This window comes from Lytechinus pictus, unplaced genomic scaffold, assembly GCF_037042905.1.
Source record: "Lytechinus pictus isolate F3 Inbred unplaced genomic scaffold, Lp3.0 scaffold_19, whole genome shotgun sequence".
NCBI classification, from domain to species: domain Eukaryota; kingdom Metazoa; phylum Echinodermata; class Echinoidea; order Temnopleuroida; family Toxopneustidae; genus Lytechinus; species Lytechinus pictus.
Genome location: NW_026974140.1, coordinates 17,273,806 through 17,299,344, shown reverse-complemented (window position 1 = coordinate 17,299,344; position 25,539 = coordinate 17,273,806). Strand labels below are relative to the sequence as shown.

At 34.8% G+C, this 25,539-nt stretch overlaps 2 protein-coding genes across 4 annotated transcripts in view; one reads left to right on the top strand and one right to left on the bottom strand.

The window, feature by feature from the left end:
- LOC129260782 (gem-associated protein 5-like) overlaps positions 1 to 10,679 on the top strand; it is a 28,386-nt gene extending 17,707 nt beyond the window's left edge. Inside the window, 11 exon segments of the mRNA XM_054898751.2 lie at positions 674 to 781; positions 1,922 to 2,014; positions 2,508 to 2,645; positions 5,227 to 5,374; positions 5,783 to 5,902; positions 6,461 to 6,677; positions 7,110 to 7,242; positions 8,279 to 8,439; positions 9,112 to 9,265; positions 9,658 to 10,529; positions 10,531 to 10,679. Coding sequence (XP_054754726.2) covers positions 674 to 781; positions 1,922 to 2,014; positions 2,508 to 2,645; positions 5,227 to 5,374; positions 5,783 to 5,902; positions 6,461 to 6,677; positions 7,110 to 7,242; positions 8,279 to 8,439; positions 9,112 to 9,265; positions 9,658 to 10,529; positions 10,531 to 10,581 — 2,195 coding nt within the window. The 3' untranslated portion in view covers positions 10,582 to 10,679.
- A 6,374-nt stretch (positions 10,680 to 17,053) lies between these two features.
- LOC129260783 (nudC domain-containing protein 2-like) lies at positions 17,054 to 25,244 on the bottom strand. 3 transcript variants are annotated; one of them, XM_054898753.2, is made up of 6 exons: positions 25,134 to 25,244; positions 22,489 to 22,690; positions 22,155 to 22,203; positions 21,110 to 21,261; positions 20,305 to 20,402; positions 17,054 to 19,781 (listed from the first exon to the last, which is right to left on the bottom strand). In XM_054898753.2, the coding sequence occupies exons 2-5, from the start codon at positions 22,669 to 22,671 to the stop codon at positions 20,325 to 20,327; spliced, it is 462 nt and encodes a 153-aa protein (XP_054754728.2). In that variant the 5' UTR covers positions 22,672 to 22,690; positions 25,134 to 25,244; the 3' UTR covers positions 17,054 to 19,781; positions 20,305 to 20,324. The 3 variants fall into 3 exon arrangements, with proteins under 3 accessions (XP_054754728.2, XP_063970691.1, XP_054754729.2); XM_064114621.1 differs by having other exon boundaries at positions 21,184 to 21,261; XM_054898754.2 differs by lacking the exon at positions 20,305 to 20,402.
- Positions 25,245 to 25,539: the final 295 nt, after the last annotated feature.

Genomic DNA, 25,539 nt, shown 5'->3' with positions numbered 1-25,539 from the left:
CTCGTATTTCACTCAACGGGTCATCGGTTTGAATCCATCTGCATTGTATGAATTTCCTTCAGCAAGAATTTTATCTATGTTATGCTGCGCTCAATCTAGGTGAGGTAAATATAGGATTTAATCCTTGAAGTACATAATGTGTAACAATTGCCTGTTAATGCCAGTGTAATTATGCTGCATTGTTGTAAACACATTATTGGTGCGTTGCAAGAAACTTGCAATCAATTGCAAGTCTATTTTCAGTCTCTAAATCAATCATATGTATTGCAATTAATTACAAATTTGCAACTGATTGCTAATTTGCTCCATTAAACAAGGAGTGTAATCTGATTTGCTATAGTTAAAGTGATCAATCAATTGTAAAATTGCAACCCTAAGACTCCTAATAAAGTAAATTTGATGATTGTTTGTACTTGAGATACATTGATTTTAGGATTTGAGCAAATTTTATGCAAGTTGATTTCAATTAAATCAGAACCCACTTGATACAAAATTGATTAATCAGTATACAAATTGTTTTGAGTTCTGATATATTGATTTTAGCGGGTTTTATAAAAGTTGGTATCATGTGAATAAAAATCCATGTGCTATAACTTGATGGTTGTAATAATGACGTGTGATGTATGATATAAACAAAATTGATTCGTTTGTTGTTTTGCTTTTTTATCACCAGGGAGACACAAGAGATTCAAATCTTTGTTTCCATCCAACGCTGGTCAGGATAACAGAGGGAAAGCATTCCTTCAACAAGATTGTGTTCAATTAGCCAATCTCAAACAAGGTAATAATTAACCTAATGAATGTTGGGTGCAGAACTGTGATTCCTGTAGCAAACTGAAATTGATAATTCAATATTTACTGGGTTAATTTAAGGGAAGTATTTGCACTATCACTATTGCTTGTTTCAGTTAGTCATGTATATTTTATTGAATGAAATGAGGCCAATTCCATCAAAAAGTCAACCATTTTGTGTGTCCAACACTATTTTTGCAGTTCTTATTTTACTTTGATAGCATTACAACTTTTCTTGTGAACTAAAAATAGAGACAAATCATTTCTTAAACGTCCCACATATAGGGGTTAGATGTACATATTTATTGAATTACCCGTAAGGTAACAGATCGTACATTCCATTGAAAAAAAACCCCCACCATTAATGGAAATCTCAAATGAGGCTTATTTCATATGATGGTTTGATAAAACCTCTCCAGTGTTTAAGTGGGAGCACTATGATTCACATATGATTTCTCTACAAGAAGGGAATAAGTTATTGTATCAGATTTAGTAAACAACTACATGTATACATAAACCTTAGAGAATATCTTTTTTGGTTCAATTTGTGGATGATGAAAATCCATATTTTTTATTGTTCGAAATAGACATGAAATGAAATACTCTGAAAATTTGCTTTGCCCAATTGATTGTGTGCACGGCAGCCGCTGTGCAGCGCCAGATCAATGAGGCTCTATTCCTTTAATCGTTGAACACCAAACAGGGTAGCAGCAACTCCCATCTTTTAACGTCTTTTGGTCTGACGCGGCCGTGGTTTGAACCCCTGACTAGCTCCCGGTTTTGAGACAGACGCTCGACCAACTGAGCCAACACACTGGTCAATGCACATAGGCTTTCTGTTATGATATTGAAATGTTTTTATATTTTGCATACTTATTGTGATGTATCAACAGAGCTCCCAAGTAGTACTGGTTTTCAGTAACTATTACTGAAAAAATGAGAAAGAATTACTGACAAATTACTGATTTCTAAAGTTTTTGTCTATCTGTTGTCTTATGGTATTTCTCTGAAAATACTGATTTTCTAACCAAAACACTGATTTTCAGCCTTTAAAATACTGAAATGTTCCCGATCAGGTTTGCATCTCTTTGTATTGTATTAATGTTTTTTTCATATTTGACTTATTCAGGGTCAAGCAATAATGAGATTTCAGACCAACCTCCCCTCCATATTGGTTTGTTCGTTGATCGGAAGATGGCAGTTAAGATGCTTAATGATGAAGGTAATAAAAACGGTTTTTCAAGATGGTTTACAATGAAGCTAACAGAAATAAATTGATATTCTACTAGTTCTTTAGGTTTCAGAAGATAAATTGGTAAAATTGAATGGGATAATTGATGGGATGGTATTTAATTTTTCACTTATAAATCAGAGAGATTATATTGTACCCTCACACTGAAAAAAATGTAATAGTACTTGTATGGAAAAAAGTGGGGTATAATTTCATTGACCTGATTGTTTTATGTTGATAATGCAATTCAAAATATTGTAGGCCTTTACAAAATACATTATGGAAAGGCAACAAATGAATAGAAGATAAATAGATTTCTGTCATACATTCTTTCATTATATAACCTTTTTAGCCACTAAAGTATTGGAATGAATCTTTACTATCTCCAGTTGATCCCTAATTTGTTGTGACTTTTTAATTCCAAGCAAATTACCACATAGTATTGGGTATTAAATAGTTTCTATTTTGTTATATTGCCCCTCAGTATGTCAGCATGGTGAGAATGGTAGTTATGATCAGAAATATCAGCTTCATCTATGGAAAGGTAACATTCTTCAACCACTTAGGGAGGCTATCAATAAAGGACAGCTCACTGATTGGTTGGTAGCTATGGCTCCCCTAGGTAAGTCAATAATAATATTAAAAATGGGGGGCTTAGGATGGTAGACAGTCAGACGGTAGGTCCCTATGCTAATGAGCAAAAAGGCCAGATTCATCCAAATCATCTCGTGGCTGAATCCTCCTTGCAAAATCTCGTGATTCGTGAGATTTTCTTTCTCTAAGAATTTACCTGTTTTAACCCTCAAGTTACATTAAATATTGCACCATCAGATAGAGTAAATGTTATTCTTTCATATTGGTCATTTATTTTGTATACAATAGTTTGATAAATAAGTAAATTTCTGGCCTGAAAATGTGCCTCAAAACTGAATTTTTTTCCTCTGTTTTCTTTTGCAAATTGTGCAAAACTTTTTATTTTGAGCCTCAATGATATATCTATCACCATAAAGCTGAACTCTTGTACTTTCTCACAATGCCACTCTTGATATGCAGCACCTTTTAATCGGGTCAAGATCACGCTTCCCACCAAGGTACAAGACGAGATTTCTGAAATCCAGCGTTCTGATTGGCTAGATAAGGTTCACAGAACAACAGGCGTGGGTAATTTGAGGAGATTACCACATGGGAAGTGTGACCTTCCCATGAACCCAGGCACTGGAACCGTTGGAATTTGCCAGTGTGTGGTCTCTTTGACCATTCAGAGTACAGTATTCTTGTTTTCAAGCTGCTTTATGTACTTGGCCAATGAAAAGTGTGATCTTGACCCGATTAAACCAATCCTTATTTTGAAACCTATTCCATTTTAAAGCATACATATCCAGCTTTATCATGATCTAAAAATCATTTGGGCTCAACCAAAAATAAAGTGTGAAAATAGCAGCTTTTGTCAGGTAAAAATAATTATTTTGGAGCTTATTTTAGATCAAAATTTTAACCTATATTACAAAGTCTTTGAATAAATTCAAACACATGACCTGAAAGAATGATTCTTCTTCTTTACAATGATACAAAAATCATGAAATTCGATGCACAATTAGAGCAACAATGACCGAATGAAAAGAGGTGTTTTGGTCCGCATCAAGCTCATTAAATATGCAAAACATCTCAAGTCACAGGGATGCCACTTTTCAATATTTATACGGAATTCTGGCTTTTTTTACTGCTATCTGTCTTATTTCCGTATTTCCGACTTTTCCTGTTTTGTGTGTATTAAAACAATCGGAAAGTCCTCCTTTTTTCCCCCTATCTCTCCCAATTGCGATGCATGTCGATCGACCAAGTGAGAGATATTTCTCCGAGATATTTGCTTTTATACAGTACATAATTTATAAACGCGCGCACTGCCTACTACGTTCATTGAGTTATGCTTTTATCAAGGCTTTCTGAATAGAATTCTCGATATCCTGGCCAATCAATGTGAGCGACAAGTTCCGAACGCACGCACATAGACAAGCGCAAAGCAGCGGCACAAATCGCGGTATAATAGCGACTGGTAAATACGTCTGTAAAGATGATGACGTCATCCAAGATGGCAACTTACGATGACCAACGAAGGAATCGAGGATGACTAAATTTTGATCATCATTTGAAAGGAATTAGCGGTAACTGCGGTCTAAAGGTACGATGTTTCTGAATTTTATATATTTTCTCGTAAGTTTGGATGTAATTATTTTTTTATAATGTGACATTTTATGTACCAAAAACGATCTGAAAATCGGGTTTCCGCCGAATGTTAGATCTAACGTTACTGCTGCATGCTGATACGGAAACCCAGGGAGCTCCGGCCCGGAAAGCGGGCCGGAGCTCCCTGGGTTAGCTGATACGTTGTCTTTATGTACTGGCCAACAACTCTTCAGTCTATGTATTGGTGAGTGGAGCCAACGCGGTTCATCTGAACAACCAAAATACAGAGACTGAAGCTTTTCGTCTAGCGTTCAATGAGAAACACACAACAACTAACTACCATCAGTTTATAAAACCAAATTGACTTCAAAGTCATCGATCACAACAAGGTAAAAGGCCACTTGGTCCTCCCCCTCCCCTAAATTTGAGGTGGGGGCGGACCCCCCCTCCTAATTTTTTTTTTTTTTTTTTTTTTTGCTTGTCCAATTTTTTTACCTGTGTCCATCCCAAAATTAAAGGTGGACCCCCCTAAAAAAAATTTACTTGGACACTGTCCCGACCTGCGATAAGTTTCAGTATTTTTGGAGGACACCTAGTGGCATCCCTGAAGTCATGAATATCACTTGGATGAAAGAAGCCACTTTCTTGGGACCTGCCGACTGACTGTAGACTAGAAATATTCCATGGTATTGGTCTTAAGGAGTAGAGCATTTCTGGCCTCTTATGAAGAAAAGCCATACAATATAATTAGTAATTTTGTACAGAACCCTATGGGGAATTTGTCAGATTTTGACAAATCATGCAGTATGCTCTGATATTGCACAGGAAAGTTTTGTCCTTTTTTTTTCAACTTTTATGAAGAGTTATAATTTTCTCAAATTAACGTGGCCTGAGTCGTTCCTCAACAATAAGAAAGAATAAAAATTGGGTTATAAAATATTAATTATAGTATGGAATTTCCAAGAACGATATTTATACCCCACAGAGTCTCACATTTTGGTATGATTTATGTTTCACAGCTGGACATGATGTATGGCTACAGACCTGTGATGCCTACGCTAAACAGTTAGAATCTCAAGATCAGATTCATCGGGCTGTCTCCTTCTATCTTATCAGTCATCAGGTCTACAAGGCGATTGCTATCCTTAAAAAGAACTCAATGTTCAGGTGAAATATATCATTTCATAACTACAAATTATTTGTTTTAAAATAATTTAACTTCCAAAGCACTTGTTGTTTGAATATTTACAGTATATCATAGAGCAGTGATGTCATTTTACTTGCTTAAATCTGAGTTCAGGTTTTATCAACAACTCATCATGCCATAGAAAACACATTTCTGTACAAAAGCTCATAGCTCATTAATAATGATTTTCAGGATTTTATATAATTTCTGAGTGGCATCCCTGATAGAGATATCATAATTAGATTCTTTTTTAATTGATGATGTTAGGGAGATGTCTTCCTATGCAGCGTTGTCACTACATGTAATATGAATTCTCTTGAATGTAGTCGGCATGCTATTTTCACCACAACATTACATAATTGTAATGGGTTTCATTGTTTGTATTGCAGGGATGCTATCACTCTTGCCCAAGTCAGGTTATTGCCCTCTGACCCAGTTCTTCATGACCTTTACTTGACCTGGGCTAACCAGCTTGAAAGTAGCAACAGCTATGAACCGGCAGCTAGATGGTAAGGATATCAAGATTTCCTTGTTTTCTTTCCATTATTGGTGTTATTTCTTTGATCCTATACCATTTTCAGACAAACTTTCCTGGAGCTCCAGGGGAATATTTCAGGAAGCACCTTGTCAGTGATTTTCTCTGATAAATTTGCTCTGAGCCAATCATATGCAAGGATTTCAGTAGCTTATATTAATTAGTTTAATAGAATACTACCCTGAAATACAAAACTCATGCAAATTAATCTTGATTGAACCAGGAATATCAGAATGATAATTGGCAATTCTATTGATATAAACACAGAACATTAGAAAAATAGTTTTAAATAATATTTTAAAAGAATGGACTACATTTCAGATACTGAATTTCCACAAACTTTACTTAAAATTTTCTCTATGTTAATGTTTAGATCATAATTGGGGTTCTTGCAGGTTTGGGCCTTCTACTTTTTTTGGGGGGGGGGGGTGGGGGAGGGGCTTGGGTTACTGATCATAAACATTTTCCTTGTTGTATTCTCCATCCCAAGATAAGTTTCTTGAATACCCTGATGTTTTTCCTTTTTTTCCAGCTACCTGGCCCTGAACCAGCCTTTAAATGCTATTAAGTTACTAGCCAGGAAGGGAGATGTGACAGCTCTTGGAACAGCCCTTCATGTCGCCATCTTGTCTGGCTGTACAGAGGAAGGACTAGTAGTATCCATAGCAACTAGATTCCTTAACCTCAGTCTATTGACTGGTCAATGGAAGCAGGCTCTTGATATCTTCTCACTTGACAAGAAATATCAGGTACATTTTGTTGTTTAACCATAGATTAAAACACAAAAATTTCATAAGCAAGTATCAAATCAGAAGATTTTATCAATCAAAATTAGTTTTGATAAGTTGATATTTCTTTTTCAATCTCTGGTTTGAAATATTACTAGTTATCTGTATATTGGAAAAAATAATTGTAAAAAATACATATTCTGTACGTCTCGCAATTAGAATGTAACTTTTAGAATGCCAGAGGAAATCATGTTTTTTAACAATGTACAATGTAATAATGTTTTTTCTGTACAGGATGATTTAATGATTGATAATATAATTTATAGACCTGGATAATTTGTGTTCTTGGTGCAAAAAGAGATCAATGTAAACTTTATATTTGTTGGAGAAATATTTATCTTGAATATCATCAAGGTTTGAAATATTTTGTTCCACAATTCTTTCTGATCTCAGACGTATGCATCACTTGTTATGATCTATGAGCTTCTGGTTTGCTGTTTGACTCATGAAGGATACCTGACATCGGATCATGATATCAGCCATACAGACACCTATACCAAGAGTGTTCCTGATATTCAATGGAAAAGTAAGACTCCTTCACTTTATCATAAATGATTGTACGCTTCAGTACAGGAATTTGGTGGATTCCCAATACGGTGCACCACCTATCGGCTTCAGCGGACAGGTCGAAATTTGCAATGCCTTATGGGAAACAGGTCGACATCTGTTGCGCATGTGCACTATGCAGCGCTGTTCGATGCGGTTTGCATGAAATTGTGCTTTTAACTAGGGTCCAGGAGGTAGGAGAGAAATTGGCCGCATATCTATTTGCGAAATTTCGACCATTTTTGGTGAATTCTTCTTCCACTTTTGCCATATGGTTTTCATTTTTGAAGCATCACAGTCACATAGACAGTGCGTGCGCGTGATGTCGACCCCAAAGTTAGAAATTGGCCTGTCGGCTGCGAGCAATAGATGATGCACTGTATTGTGAATCCACCGAATTGTCTCAGCAGTATTTTGGGGGGCATTTCATTGGTGCAGAAATGCAATCAAGCATTAGCCAAATGCATGGTAATAATATGTGATATATGAAACCAATGGTGTTTCTTTTCTGATTGTGCACAATAAAGTAGAGTGAAATCTGAATCTAATTTACTGGGATATCATGATAACTTTGACTGGGACAGAATTTTATCTCCTTGAGTAGTAGATAATCCAACCCAATAAAAGGGAAGTGAGGCTTAGGGTGTGGTAGCACAAGATCTGCATTTTTTTAAAGTAATTTCCATTCAGCAGGCATGAATCTAATATCACCCACCTATTTTATTCTCTTAATTGTTTTTTAATATTGAATTCTGTTGTTGTGATGTATTATGTTTTCTATCTACATTATATATCATTTGTATTGTATTATAACATTTGGAAGCAAAGATTCTGTGTAATGCTCACATTTACCATGGACTAATATATTATCTTGTTTCTTGTATACATTTTCTCTGAATAAAGTGAAAAATTTGTCACACATCAGAATAATTTACCTAATTTAGAAACTATGAAACCAGCTGAAAATTAGTTGTACAAATGATGATATTCCCCTTCTCACATTCTCGTTATTACAGAGCCTAGTGACAATAGTTGTATGTGGTCAGTTCCCACATTAGATGGGGCTCTGTCAGTGAAAACAATGCTTGCTAGAGCAGGATTGTCATGTGATCAGTCACATGATCTACAGTGCCTGAGGGATGAGACATCATATGACTTGGCTCATGATATCAACAAGGTATATTTTTACTGTTTTTTTTTAATTTGATATTTTGAAATTCCTTTTTTTTATAAAGATACTTCATGCGTGGTTTTCCAACCCTTAAGTGGCCGTAATTCTCCATGTCACTATTTCACAGAAAAATGCTTTTTTAGTATACCGGTGCCTGGCAATACATTTGCCGATATTTGTCATTTTCACCAAGGGGCCCTATTTCATAAATGACTTATTATCTCCAATATGCTATCAATCGCTGATGTGGTTTACGGTACACCATGTGGAGTATTATAGAAACAGTGGATAGAAGAAGAAAAAAGAAATGGATAGGCGAGAAAGTGGAAATTTGAGAGTAGAGTAATCTTTCTTGAATGTAGTCCTGAAAAGGACTGTAAACCAGAAGAGATTGATGAGTTGAAAACAGCTTGAGTAAAAGGATGAATGAGGAGATGCTGGCTTGAGTCGGCGAGTAGAGATGATGAGTAGAAACAGTAGAGAGACTCGACGTTTCGGGCAGGTTGACTGTCCGTCTTCTTTGTACATTCCACCATGCAAACCTTCAAACAAAATATGCTATCAGTATTCATGTTAAAAATGTAATTCATATCTTTTTATGAACATATTCAGACAAATATAGAAAATGGCAAGTTGAGTGAGTGTACAGGGTATTCATAAGCTTTCATATATTTTCAGGTATTGAGATGCACTGCACAGAAGATATTGGAGGTTCTTAGTTCATCTGATGAGATGGTGATGATGGGTCATGTTGCAGAAGCCTTGGAGCTATGTCATACATCATGTCATCCAGCAGTAGCAATAGGTGTCCTGCAGCTTACCATGTTTCAAGGTAATGTACTATTCAGGAAGGTTTTGGTAGGAAATAAAAACAATTTGTAAAAGCTAGTTTAGTTATTCATTCTTCATCCAATTAATATGTAAAAGTCTTGCACTAAAAAATGTGACTGAAATACAAATAACAATTAAAAAAACATAGAGACGCCCATGGGTAGTGATATGCGCTATATAAGCAACGTCGTATTATTATTATTATTATTATTATTCTTAAACATTTATAAGCAAGGAGAGATTGTAGCAACATGCACATATCTTAACTCTCTGTGTCTGTCTGTTTCTTTGAAAATTGAAAAATAAAAACAAATTGTAGCTAACTATGTGAAACATATTGTTCATGAGAATGATTACTATCATTTAATATTTCATTGCTATTTCATTTTAAAGATGAGGAGTTTGTGATGATGTCAAATGACCAACAAAATATGAACCCAAAACTACTCAACCTCAGAGCACAATTCAGAATCACTCAACTTTATCACTTGAGGACAAGAATGAAAGCTTCAGGATCACATGGACCACCAGGATTGGACAAAGGTAAAGAATTACAGGATGATGGCATTTTCAAGGGTTTGCCTGGAAAACAAGATGGACAATCAGGTGATGATGTCATCAAGGAACAAGAGACAGATGATGATAGCTTGGTGTTGAATCCCAGAACTGAAGGATATCTTTTCCAGAGTGGCGTCCTCAGGGATTCATCATGGACAATGTCTTCATCGTGCCTTGTAGAATCACAAGATGATTGTCTCTCATTGACATCACGATCATTTTATGCTGCTAACCAGGGTCTGACACAAGAACAGTTAGCTGATATTATTCTTAGCAGGATTAGTGGAATACAAGTCCCAGCCTTGCTATGTGAGAGTTCGAAAATAGAACAGGAAAGGAGTATGAATGGTATTGATCATGGAAGCAGTTGTCCTGTTGATGTTACAGAAAGCCCAACACTTATTGGTACCTTGCCGACCTTGACCATCAAACCAACCTCGGAAGCAGGTACTGCTACAGAGAGAGCATCTTGTAAAGCCCTGCCATCTGATATCAGAAGTGAGAAATCGGTTGGTCCTCAAGCAGCTGAACAAATAAACCATGAAGCAATTGAAGGAACAGAAAAGAAGGGACAGCATTACTGGACTGGTGGCCAGCAGCCATGTCTCCCTGATGAGGATGCTCCTTTGATAAGTTCCATGAGAAGTATCCTGATAAAAGAACAACCTTCTGTCCTCACTATTCTATATTCAAAGCTCCTCCAGACTGATTCATGCAAAGAAACAAAGCAGTGAGGCCATGGAACAGAGTATTATCTGAAGGAGAGAGAGAAAGATAAATGGAAAGCGAGACAGAATGCATTGCAGAGGCTTATATTTTTTTTATTTTATATGAAGGGAAATCCTTATCTACTGAAATAATTTACATTTATATTGAGATCCATCCACTGCCAAAGTGAAACATTGCAGAAGAACGATGATGGGAGTCTATCAAATGTGAAAATCTCGAATTAAGTGTGCTATTTGGGGAAATAGCTGAGCATGAGGATGATTGTGTCCTAAATCTTACTGATTTGTGAGCAGTCAGTTACTTTCCAGCTCTCTTATCTCATGCATACCTTTACTCATGATAATTCAGTTATCCATGAAAGAATATATTAGTTGGGTATCACTTCAATCCAAGATTTGATTTGCCACAATAAGAGGTAGCACAATGTTCCTTTATTTCTTAAAGAGTCAAATGACTGCAAAAAGTAATACATATATTGTTTCATCCTTGTTTTGAAATAGAGCATCAAATGAAAATACAGTCGCTTAAAAGTGAGAATGGGGTTATTTGTCCATTCGAAAATTTAAGAGGTTGTAACATGAAATCACACACTAATTTCTAGAGTAAATTACGTCAAGGCAATCACCATCTGAACAGGATTATCCAGTTTACAGATATGATCTTGAAATAATGCCGAGTACATATTTAATAAATATTTACTCAGCATTATTTCAAGATGACACATTTTAATTTAGGGGATCATTTCTATTAATTTTGCAATATGCAGAAAGATAGACTTAAAAATCCACATTTCATTTTGGCAACATTTTTTTTTTAGTGTAAATACAATACAGTCTTCTCAAGTTAACTTCCATATGTTAGATAATCGCCTCCCAAATGGAAGCAATGTTTCAGACTAAATTATACAAAATGTGTAATTTATGTCTTCTAACGTTGATTACTCTAAAATGTAAATATTTCTGTGGTCTCCTGATTCAGCTTAGGCAGAAATACCAGTATGTTTTGTCTGTCATATGTAAAGATGGAAAAGAAAAAGGCAACTCATCTTTGTGATTTCAATGCTACTACAATAAATAGAGAAAAAGAAAATTTTGTTGAATGTTTTACAATATGGATTCCCCAGGGTTGGAAGCACAAATGACAGCAAAATAAGGCAAAAAATGTGAGTAGAAAGTAAAACGGCAATCATTATCTCATGACTCCTGTCTAAATGCTTCTTTAGACAAACAGTGATTGTCACTGTCTATTATAAATGAACAAAATCTTTGCATCTAATTGGCTTATAACAAATAAGCCAGTGAAAATCATTGTTTGCTTCATGAAACACTTCCATGTTATTTGCTTGTCTTTTTCTAAGTTGTTATGAGCAAGATCCTCACTCATTCTGTCATATTGATATTTTGTACCACTTAGCTGTTTGTGGTTCTAAGTGTTTGATATGTATTACCTGTCTGCTATAAGCCTAAGGAAAAGCAATAATTAAGCATGTTTATTGATTTCAGCCACTCACCTGAGCCTGTTTCATGGACGACTTATAATTATGCTTACTTTGTTATGATAACTACCATGGTAACATGGCAAAGATACTACTAAGTATCATCATAAATCTTTATGAAACAGGCCACTGAAGAAATATGACAAGTATTTTGTCAACTGGGTTGCAATAGCTGCCAGATATAAATGTATTGTTTATATTTTATTTTTATATGCTTTGCCAAAAATGTGTTACATGCTGATCAAATCATGGCATTATCATTCAATAAATGTTTTTGAAACCTTTTATTAATTTTGAAGTACTACTTATTGCCTTCATTTGTCATCTTATTTGCACATGTATTTATATAAGATAATTGATTTGAGTAATGAATAGATTTGCTTGATAGAACAATTATGTATCAAATTTTATCAAAATAACCATGTTTTATCAGTGCCTTTTGTTTATCTCATTACCCTTGATTCTGAAATGCTTATTGATTGAAATGACAGGTTTCAGGAATATTGAGTCTTCACTTCATCTTCTTAATACATTTTTGCACTTTGGTATTGTTATACTTATTATACCAATATTTACCAATATTTGGTTCATGAATCATATAAACCAAGTATTCTTATACCAAGTGGATTGGACAAAATGGGTATAGTCTAACTTGAAATTAGTACATGTGCTAAGGGCCAATTTAACCAAATGGTTAATAGATGAACTAGGATTGATTCATGATTGATGAGACCAAAGTGGGTGTATACCAAGTGATAATTTACCAAGTAAATTACATGTGTTATAGGTAAATGAAACCCTTGAAACAATGTATAAAGAAAAAAAAAAGATCAGTGAAAGTTTGAGGAAGAATGAAGTGAGTAGCAAGAAAGTTATGAGCATTTGAATATTGAAATCACTAATGCTATGTAGATCCCTATTGGTAATGCAACCAAGGTCTGTGATGTCACAACTTCCCCATTACTTTGGTAAATATTTCACGTAAATTATCTCTTTTATCTTGTCTGTCACAAAATCTGGTGTTCTTTTTATGAGAGGACATGTAATATAGGTTTCACAACAGTATATTATGGATGAATTGTTTGTCCTATCATTAGAATGCGCCAAAAAAAGATGCTTTGGGTAAATTTTCAATGTTCAAAGGGGAGAGTCGTACATGTGTGACGTCACAGATCTTGTTCGCATTGCCAATGGGAGGGTATTCATAGCATTAGTGTTCTTGACATTAAAGGACAAGTCCACCTCAACAAAAAATTGATATGAATAAAAAGAGAAAAATCCAACAAGAATAACACTGAAAATTTCATCACAATCGGATGTAAAATAAGAAAGTTATGACATTTTTATATTTCGGTTAATAAAAAAAAACAGTTATATGCACATCCTGGTTATGCAAATGAGGTGACTGATGACATCATCCACTATTTCTTTTATATTTTATTCTCACTGTCATGTGAAGGGAGTTTTATTCCTCCCTGAATATGCGGAATTAACATTTGTGGTTCGGTCAAGTTGGTCCTTATTGTAAAATTTGTAAAAATTGAAATATTGTATAATTTGAAAAAAAAAATTCAAAGAAAAAGTTAGTGAGGGACATCATCAGGGCCGTTCTTTGCAATTATGTGACCAAAATTATGACAAATCTTGACTTTAATTATAACTCTTAAAAGTTTATAGATTTAGTAATTCAATGTTTATCTGACAGCAACATAATTGTGTCACACACGTGACCCACTTCTTTTGACCTCTGACCTTGAACAAGCATATTGTCACCAAGAAATATTTCCAAATGAGAATTGACCAAACATGTTACTGTCATATAAACATCGATTTGCTAATTCTATAAAATTTTGAGTTATAACTAATTAAAGTCAAGATTTGTCATAATTTGGGTCACACAAGTGACCAAGAATGGCCCATCAGCTCTTTCATTTGCATGTCACTCAGTGGTGCATATAACCACGGTAGTGTCCATGATATAACTATTCATAGACTCTTTGTAGGATCCCGATCAAATGTACTTCAAAAAAATTTAGTATCACAATTTTTTTCTTATGTATTTCTTTGTTTTTCGACTTTTGTTTTTCAATGGAAATTGTTGCAGACTTAATTCTTATCACAAACTAGACAAAATTAATTAAGTTTAATCAGTAAAAGTAGAAATAATGCTACATGTATGAAATTTGGCTAAATACACAATTTGCATTGGATTTGTACATGAATTCACGTTTTTTGAGCAGTTTTGGGTATGACATGCACTTACATACATGTAATGTTGCGTAATTTGTAACCGCATATCCGGGCATCGCAAATTTGGTCTCAAAAGTTGTGCGAGATTTGAAAGTAAAAAGTCAGCGCACGGCGTGGTTGAAAAACTTCACGCAGCAGATTTATCGTGTAAAATATAGAGGGGGGTGTAATCCGCCCCCCGGGCCTTTTAGGGTTAAAGAGTATTAAAGTATTAAACTTTGACATTCTGGTTTTATCTTTAATACAAATCCAAAGATCATGCTAAGAACATATTTTAACTCTTTTTAATTCAAATTCCAAGAGACATTAATTGTATAACAGTTAATTGTATAACAAATTCAAATTCCAAGAGACGGCAGGAAGTAATTCCTCAAAAAAGCTGTGTGCACCGAATAGGTAGCCTAGCTTAGCCGAGTAATAATAGCAGGGCCCGCTGGGAGAACAGTTTTCGGAACTGAAGTGGCTACCCTGGGTAAATATACCTTCATTATTATTATTATACATGTGTACCAGAAGCCTCTTTGCCATGCAAACCTTCCAAAATTACCATTTCATTTACCCCCCCTTTTTTTGGGGGGGGGGTGGGGAGCTTATTGATAAACATTGCATACTTTAACAGGATCACAATTTCTTATGACAGTGCTTTCTAGTTCAATCTGACATAACTGTTATACAATTGGACATGGATCTCCCGATGGAGTTAAGATTTGTCCTCGTCATTCCTCTTGATTAGTAACCATCAAGCATTATTGCTGGATGCGTGATAGGCTCAAGATTTCCTTGTGATTTAGTTACATCTAAGCCTTCCAAGGCTCTATGTCCTAATTAGAGAAACCATACAAACTATTGCTGGTAAAGTAGGTTTGATGGATCACAACTAAAGTTACAATTCTAACTTTTGAACCGTCTGAATAACAACCTTAGTTCGTTTTTGGAATAACAAACCTTTGGAATTTTGATTTTTTTTTCTTCATATGAGCAGTAACGTTAATATACAGAGACCCCATATAAAACAATGCTTAAAGCTAGATGATAGTAGTTGCAGTAAAACACTAATTTCGTGAGAAAGTCTGTAAAACCAAGGTTAAGTATGACTATATCATCGTGGATCTAGATCTGGTACAGTCACATTAACTGAACTCTGTAAAATCATAAAATCTAAGCTGAAATACGATCACACTGAAGATCGCCAACACAGATAGGCACACGTGGGACAGTATTATTATTGCTGGAATAAAGACCCGACGGAAGTGACTGAATCCGCGCTTATTTCTCAGCAATTACACAATTTCTTCCAGAATCCTTTGGCACATATTTTTTATTCATACAAACAGACACTTGGGTGGTCATTATATTAGATTCTGTAAAAAGTCATTCTGAGATCGTTACCAGAACTGGAATTTACCTTTAAGTGCAGGATTGTAACATTGTAAAGCTGATATTAACAACCGATTGCATTGATCACAAATCGCACAAAACCAATGTATGATCAATCACAAAACTTTGTTACAATGCAAGGATCATCTTTACATTGGGGATGAGTCTCTCTTAGTCGACTCTCGTGTAATCCAATCTGAAAGGACATCAACCGTGTATCTAAAACAGCAGGTGAGGATATAAATCAGTTTTTCTGTTGGGAATGCTTTAGCTTGTTCGTGATGAGAAACTGTACATGTCACTGGTCCCAGGTGCTTTGTATCTAAGATGCACCAAGATCACTTACATGATAAGGATTTAATGTCTTCGGATCAATTAACTGGCCTCCTTTCCAAAAGTTCATATAAACCCCTTTTCCTTATAAGGATATGTTACAATACTATTAAATTTTCATCTCAATTTATCGACATAGAATATATGAAAGGAAACATTGCTTTTATGGACCAATATCATGAGGAATCATAAAAGAGCAACTTTCATATATAGAAGTTTTAATAGACAGGATTTTATTCTTTTATGAACTAGGTATGCAATTCAGGAGTCCAGGGACATGTAGCAGAGTTGCGTTATAAGGAAATTTGGAAAAATGGACAGTCCCAAATGTACATCCCTGAATAACAAAATTGAGAAATTCATGATTTTTTTATTTCAACTAATCTGCCCATTTGTACACTTGGCAGAAAGACGAGCAAGCTGGTAATGAGTGAACAATAATATTCAATCAATACACATTGCATTAAGCAACTTGTCATAACTCTGTGCTGTCTTTATGAAGGATTCCAGTAATATGGATACTATTCATCTTTTCATTGCTGCACCTTTCTGGCACTGTCCATTGTTATGTTTATGATGAAGTGTGATAATTAAAGGCTGCTTGCAGGATTCCTGCCGTAACGACATGGCTTTTACTTCTAACAAGGTACCTAATATCCCTTTCATGAATTCACTCTCAAATAATCCAGATCAGAATCGTGTGAACATGCCAATAAAAACTGCACATTTTTTGTTTACAAGTTCAGAAAGGAAATAGTTCTGATTAATGTTATGGTAAAATCAAATGATTAAGCACACAAAATATTATGAACAATCAAAGAATTTGCACGCAGTGCAGTGCCAAGGTGCGGGGGGGGGGGGGGGGGGGGATTGACCGCAGAGACCTTTCCATTTGAAAATCCTGTTCATTTCAGACTGAGTCCTCTTGATACCATTTGAATTCTGGCCCTTGACCATTCATGAATAGAAATAGTCCTCACCCAGTGAGCCCCCATAAAAAGCATTTAAGATCAACCCATACAAATAACATACAAACATCAATACATATACTATCAAAACATTTTAATATAGATTCTACGTATTTCAAAAGCACAATTAAACTTCAACACATCTGCATTGTATGCATGATCATGAATGCCATCACGAAGTAAAAAAAAGTGTAAGGCTCTTTCAGAGTACCACCATTATCAACATCACAATCACAGTTCAGACATTCTAAAACAGCTCAACAATAATTGCTGCATTTGTATTTTAAAGCCCATTAAAAGCTGTGATACAGGGTTAGTAATGTGTATTGATATCATATTAATATTCCAATATTACAAAAGTGTAGTACTTTGTCATTGATTGTGTTTTCAGCCATTAAAATATAGATTGGCAATTTTGTCAGCTGTTAAAATATACATTGGGCATCTAGTGCCCTCTTTCTCTATGTTTAAATTCTTATTTTAAATTGGCCTTTCGGCACAGATTTTACAATAGGATATTTGAAAACTAATGACAGATTTCATCCCCAAATTGTCAGCCCATCCCATCCCTAAGTAAAGGTTTTTATACATGACAAAAATATGCAGATATATTATATTGATTGGGCACCTGATTAATATAAATTTGATAAAATTTTTATATTTATTCAATAATACCCATTATCTGTTTATATCCTTCACACTATAACTGTTTTGGGGCACATGCATTCATACATGTATAATCTAGTAATGAACTGGAATAGTGACATGCACTTTAGGTGCATTTACCAAAACTAAAGATAAGCTGGAATGAATGAATGCCTATTAAACGCATCAGCAATTCTCAAAAGATATTTTTCTCGAGTATCTTAAACAAAATCATATCCATACTTATTTTTAATCCATGTGCCTCAGGTTACCTTTGGGGTTTTCTTTTACTTTACTGAAAAATGGAATGAACAATAAAATGTATTTTATGTTGTTTTATAGGTATTTTATACCTGGAAACAAAACAGAATTAATAAATATGTGTATGTCAATTGATACTTGAAACTAATTGTAGTGTTTAGGTTTTCTCAAAGCCAATCCACAAAGATACTGTGTAGCTTGAAAACAATACTCCAGTGGCATGTTGTAGAAACAGTTATGTTTAAAATGAAACTAAGAAAATTCCTGGATGCTGGCTTTTGATTGGTTGAAAATTAAATTGCGATTGATTTTTTGACTTGCGTTTAATTGCAAATCTTTCTACTACAGGCCCCTATACAGTCAGTTGGGGATTTATTGAGCCTGATATAAGGCCTGTTGTGCAAAAATTTGCAACCAAATGCTACTAACATTCAAACGCAATTTCATATTCAGAATCATCATTTCATATTTTTTATTTGCACTTGATTTTTTTTTTTCATTCACATTTTAAACAACTATTTCTGCAACAGGCCAATCATATTGACAAGAAATACATCAACAAAGGATTAACAACAATCAAAAACTAAAACTTTGAATACATTATCACATCTCAAAAAATACATGACTTACATGAGTTAAAACAGACATTTCATGGTTTCAAAACTATTTCAAAATGCTATCTTAAAAATTACAATTTGGCACATTGATTCTTACCTAACATGGGAACATGTTTATGAAGTACCTTGTCTGTGAGAATCGCTAATTGCATTGGATTTCTGTAAATTTCCACAATTAGCAGAGAAAATAGCCAACAAATCACTTTGTGAATTGCTAAAAAAAAATAAGTGATATGGCACCATAATAATCATTTTAGTGAATAAACAACAGACAATTCATGTCCAATCTCAAAATGACTTATCTATCCAAATACATCAAACTCTAATTAGCAAAAAAAATGAATGAATAAACAAAAAATGAAATGAACTGTGATACATTCAAAGGATATCATTTCAATTCAATTATTAGATAAACCATGCAGAGCACTTTAAGAAGAATACAAAGTATAAAGTACGGCTCTACGGAAACAAAAAAAATCAATAGTTGAAATTTAGGATGGTATAATCAACTTTTAGTCTGGGGGCCTCTCTTTGATAGATTTGTTATGATATTCTCACAATGTTCCCTAGACTTAAAATGAATAATAACCACAAAGCTTAACCCTAACACTAGTCCTAATACAGGTATGTTATTCATAACCTGATTAGAACCTTAAGAGCTCACTCTGTTTCTTCAGGAAAATGAAGAAGGGAGCAATCATTGAAGAAAAAAATGTTGGGTGACCCATCAAATGATGCTCAATGCAGCACATCATGCCAGCATAATGTAAGGGATATGGACCCATTCTCTATCGATACGCTCCAGTGTCACCAAAGAAAGAACAAAAAAGGCGCCTCTTCTCCATTTCATCAGAATTTCACACCACCTTTTATAGACCCGTTTCCTGTCACATATCTCTAGTACATTTGTCTTCAGTCAAATGGAGTATGATCTCACTTGGGACTATCCATCCATGCTGTTCATATAAGCACCTGTCTTTTGTCTTTAATAGAACAAGTCTATATGTTGAAGATTCATGAATAAAGAGGGCAGTCTGACTCTGATGCAAAGGGAATTACACTCAAGAACAGATCCAGTACAATGATCTTCTACCCATCACATAAGTTCTCTTGATATCACATCCACACCATTTACCTATGACAGTATATTGTGTCCTAGAATACATCCACTTGTTGTTAAGCTCAAAGATAGATTGATGTGTTGCTCCATTGACAAGAGTAGAGAGATGACTCATTTATGTCTTCATTGCCTTCAGATGACTATCATGGGAACTGATCAACATACTACATTAGAAAATAGAGATGAGAGAGAATGAGAGAGGGAGCAGGATGAAAGAGAAAATAAAATCAAAATATGGTGATGGTGATTATCAAGATATCTAACAAAAAAATTGAATTAATTCTGTACATTCTATGAAAGTGTAGATGCAAACACATTTTGAATGTAATGAGGACATGTCAATGACCCAATCCAGAAGATATTTGATAGAGCACCTCATCTCAGTTACAAAGTGCTACAAACAACACTCCAAATATTTGAAAAGATTAGTTATCATGCATTCAGTGAAATCTTGATGATGAGAATTGACTCATCTGAAATTTCATTCTACTCTGGAACATTTAACATCATCAAATTGATAATGCAAGCACTTTAGTGATTCTGAAATTGCCTCTTGATATGCAAAGAAATCTACAAAGCATTGTATTTACCAACCCCAAACCAGTACCCAAGTAATTTATCAAAATGTTTTATATTTCCATGCATGAAAGAAGAAGCGTTGATTCTAATATTACGGAAGACTCTAACCTGACTAATTGTGAAGCTATCTAGTTCCCGGGTAGCTGGGGCCCCCCTCCTGTATAATTGCCTGTTATATCTGCATTGCTGAAATCGAACCCTGGTTGCTGTAGGGGTAAACCATGGCATCATGACCGCATTATAATGTGATGATGGTCAACCAATATACTTTCTGCCTTACAGGAAGGTTGATTTTTAAAGAGAATTAATTAATCCCTCTTTATAAACACAGAATTTGTCTAGAAAGAATTAAGAGCAAAACTTTGGGAGATTCGCATGAAAGGAATAGTGAGATACAGAGCCTATGGAAATAGTGCAAGTTCTATGAGATAGTTTCAAAGGCATTTGAATACAATATGGGTTTAAAATAAAAATTTAGTTATCAGGAGATATTTTCATGTCTGAAATAACCTGTGGCCTATGATCTCATTAATGATTCTTTTAGATATAAAGATAGTAAGAATTGTTTACATGTAGAATGATCTGTGATCTTTGGCATCGTTACAAAAGATACCCGAGCCAAGTTTGAAATTGGTCCATCAAATAAAGTTAAGTTAAAAGACCAAGAATGAGATGGACAAATGTTGGTGAAAAACTTTCTAGGAGTGCATTTCTTCATTTTGTTAAATATAACAAGTTATCAGATCTCACAAGTTTTCCTTGATTTTGATTGGCTGAGTAGCACATGGCTCTGACTGTTACTATGGTAACTGTCGAATAAAATATCCAACAAAGTCTTTCATGAAACTTTACCCTGGACCGGCTTTGATATGACAAGGCCTGAACCTCAGATTAATAAACATCAACCATTCACCTCATATTGAAACCTCTGTAATGTAAGCTTCTTCTCCATCTGGTCAAAGGTCAAAGGGTCAGCCTCATACTGACCTTTGAGAAGTGACTTCCAACAGTTATCTGCTTGACGATTTGACTTGATAAGAACCAATCTTACAAGTTTCCTGTCCTCTGGTATATCGAACAAACATAAACAAAGGAACTTTCAGATTCTCTATCATTGATTGCTCAGAGTAGTACATGACAACTTTCTTTAATTGAAAAATGGGTGTAAAAACTTTAATATATCTGAGTGATTTTCAACAAAGAAAATTATCAGAATTTATCTAACTAGCATCATGTACTGTGGTATATGAAGTAAATCTTTCAAAGTATCGTCCCATCATCTTGTGGCCATTTCATACAGATTTACAATTATTGTAACTTTGTCAATATTCACCAAGATGGTAACAGGGCTCATCAGCAGCCAATCATATCAATGTTTTAATGGTAATTACTACAGGATGAGAAGTGCAAAATGATTGTAAATCTCTATGTGGGGGGGGGGGGCAGCAATAGTTCCCACTAAATGTAGATCATATTCATTATTGGTCTTTAATTTAGACTCTCAGTCTCTGATACCTATCCCATTCTATCTGTCTGACTGCCTAGTAATATGGTACATACCAACCAACCTCAAATAAAATACCGGTAAATGTAGAATATGTTGAACTCAAATGGGTGTAAGCTTTCGTGGAGGAAGATCATTTGCTGATCCCAGACTTTGTGAAAAGCATTAGGAAACATTGGGAATACCTGTAACAGATACATCTTAACGGGAAAGCCAATTTAATGAATTCTTAAGGCATGCCTGCTTAGCCTCCGAAACTGTCAGGCCAGGAAAATTTAAGATAATGACTTAACCAAACAGCAATTAAGAATGGCATTATACAACATCTGCAGGTTACAAATCTTGTTCTACTCTAGGCGATTCATTTTCAAATGGTGTCAAGTTCCCCACGAAAACTCAATAATCTTCCTTTAATTTTTTCATGAGCAAGATATATTCTAAACTGTAAACTTACCTAGACTCCATAAGCACTCATCAGCAACTACCCTACTATACAACTCTCCCTGTAAATATGAAGAATTAAATAGAGAAAATAAAAATCATTAAAATAACATTTTTAGCATTATCAAAGCTGCCAACTCTCAACGATTGAATATTATGACAGAATATTATTAATAAAACTGACAAGGACATTCTTGAACTGCATACATGAATGTCACTTAGAGGGTAATTACTGTTGTTCAATTTTGAAAATACAATTTTGCTTAGGAATAAGATTAAGCTATAAAATGTTCTTAAATTGATATCTATAGCTCGTCATCACTCATTTTGTATTTCTTATCACTTACCTTGATTTCAACACCTGGGACTGAACAGGATAGAGTATTGACTCCAAAGGTAGCCTTGATTGCCTTTGATGTTGTTCCTTCTGGTACATTGATCTCAACCATAACTTCATCCATGGTCTGATACCAACAACCCCAAGGAGTTAGACATGGAACCACACCGCTCTTCTCATCAAAGTTAGCCATGGCACAATAAGCAAAAGATCTGGAAGAAGGGGAAAATAAAGAATTAATTTCACACTATTCAATGACTCAATTCATTTTTTTTCTTTTAAAAACTCTAATCTTTCTTAAAATTGGAAATATGCTTTGTACACTTATTTCCTAAACTCTTTAAAAGGGAGATGCTGTAGTTAAGTGTCGAGCAAACCACCACCATAACAAATCCTATGGAATTCTTATATGTGTACGAGGGCTGAATTTTTTTTAAAAATGTTTAAAAACTTCTCCAAAACAGCGAATTTTTCACTCTAACCTGCACCGACCTTGGCTTGATTGATTCTTGTACTTTGTAGATCTACTTGTCTCTCTTGAGTCTTGTCTTGACAAAAAAAAGAAAGCAAAGTGGAATTTTCTTGAATAGCCAATAGGGGGCCTATCGTGTTTTAGATCTAGAGTAGGCCTAATTAAGACTAGTATATGATTTAATTCTTTGGGAACTTGGGAAGAATACGCTTCGCATTATTCACAGGCCTGCCGGCTGCCCTAGAAGTAATTATATGATGATTTGATGATGTACTAATATGTCCACTCACACTAGTACGAGGTTAGTATATATATATATACTAACCTCGTACACCGAACCGTGTTTGACCCTTGATTTCGAAGTAGTCGGCAAACATCGCTTCATTGCTGAAGTAATATTTGCCGAAACTCCTTCTCGCTACTCACCAGGGCTCTTTCTGGTAAGTAGCAATACATTAAAAATTAAAAATGTAATTTGAATATAATAATCGGTCAAAAAGAGCAAATATCGCTCACCTCAGCCTGGAAAGTAACTTCGCTTGTCTCTTCTACGGAAATACAAGGAGGCCCGTTGGTGGCGCTAATGAATTTCACAACCTTGATTCAGCTCCTCGGTAATTTTATAACTGTGTCTAAATTCTTTGAATGCGCAATTCTTATGATTAATTTACTAATTATGGGCACCAATAAATGAAATACCTTCAAACATATCAAAAACATAATTCAAGATTATTATTGGCGATGATAACACTTTTCTGCAATTAATTTAAAACGATGACTAATAAAGAAAAATTGAAAAAAATATACGTGCCTGGAACGAAACCAGCAGAACGAACATCAATAATATGGTATACCAAAGTCTTTACAGTGAAAAGATTGGACACTTCACGGACTTTGCGTAATGACCTGCGTCAATTTGCGTGTAAAATAGTGTAGGTGCCTCGTCTTTCCCTTGTCGTGTCTTTGATATGAATGTAAATCGCGCGCCCTCTTTAGACGAAAATTGATATCGGCGCTGACCAAATTTCATTTCTGTGAAATCTTCACTAAAGATCAAGAAAATATACATATTTTTTAGAAGAAACTTCAAGAAGTCACGGAAGGATCTAAATGATTGGGTAAGTTTCATAAAATCATAGCAGAATGTGAAATCCCTAATTATGTGTGATGTTTTATGTGGGCGAAAGCCCAGTAGTATATGGATGTGTCGTGTGTGTCGCGTTATTATGAATGATATTCCTTCGCACGCGAGATGATATGAGCCCATGGGTGTAATATGTCCATGAGTATGACTATCTAACTTTATGTATGTTTATTCTACTTTTTTTTCTAGTCCTAACTTAGAATTAGAAAGGCTAGATTATATTTCTAATAAAGTAAGTTCATAGTATGAACTAATATAATAGAATCTAGTAGGACTAGACTCTAGATCTCATTTTTTTTAGGCCTACAGGCTACAGTGACTATATTAGTATGGTAGTGGATCGTATTACCGAACACTTTTCATGAATTCAATCATATCAAGCACATTATTCTCATAAAATTCACCAAACTTTCACCATAAATACACAATTACCTACAAAATATAAATATGTAAAATTTTTGCCGCAATCGTTTTTCCTTTTTACGATTTTTGCTTCCAATCGGACCCCTCTTCGCATGTGAAATATTTTGGTCACTTGAAAAAGGTATCGTATTACCGAACGTGTGTTTTCTATGGGAAAAGTTGAGAAAACAACAAAATCACTGATGAGCTATTTTGACCATATTTTATTGTTTTTAGAATATTAAGACTTTGAAAATGTGTTTTTGACCATTTTTCATCATCTTTCTATTCAAGTTCTCTTTGGAAGGATGTTGCGAAATTTTGAATGTATGAATTTTTTTTATGATGTGTATGATGCGCGCGTTCGGTAATACAAGGCCGGTCGGTAATACAAATTACAATCACTCACTATACATAACTAAATAAATAAGTTACACGTCCAAATCCATATTGACACAATTGACAATTTCACAAACACAAAAATAAGCATGTGATGTGGGCCAGGCCACTGCCAGAACAGCGGCTAATGATTGCAAAGAATACGTAACTTAGAGTTAGACCTTCAAATAATTCGAATTCATTCAATTTTTACTGCCCCTTTCCTTTTATTCATATTAATCCTGCTCATTTTACTTACTTTACTGCCTTACAATATTTCTGAGATTTCCCACTTGCCACAGCTAACTTTAGCAGCTCGAGCTCGAAGTCAAAACATCAATTCGGCACCATTAGTAGTTGGATTTAATATGGTAGGCACTTATGAACCAAGTTTGAAAGGAGACTCGTAAAATTACGTCACTCTCGCCGATGAATATTCATTAGATCGTGGTCGTGCGTGTTCAATACACACTGAGTACAGCTGGCATGCAGAAAGTTATATGCGAGGAACTTTGGCTCCAGAGACAAGTTGTCAAATAACGTGTGTGTGTGTGTACCATCGGCTGGTAGTATTCCATGCTGTACTACACACCGCGTCGGAGAGAGTGCATGGCAATTCGGTAAAACGAAGTTTCCGATATAAAGAGATAATAACACTATGTACA

Bases quoted from the DNA above. Each gene is read 5' to 3' on its own strand.
- LOC129260783 (XM_054898753.2), bottom strand. From the start codon at position 22,671: ATGGCTAACTTTGATGAGAAGAGCGGTGTGGTTCCATGTCTAACTCCT. The intron at 22,204-22,488 runs GTAAGTGATAAG...TCATATTTACAG, and splicing joins TCCCAGGTGTTGAAATCAAG to GGAGAGTTGTATAGTAGGGT. The intron at 21,262-22,154 runs GTAAGTTTACAG...TCGATATACCAG, and splicing joins TGAGTGCTTATGGAGTCTAG to AGGACAGGAAACTTGTAAGA.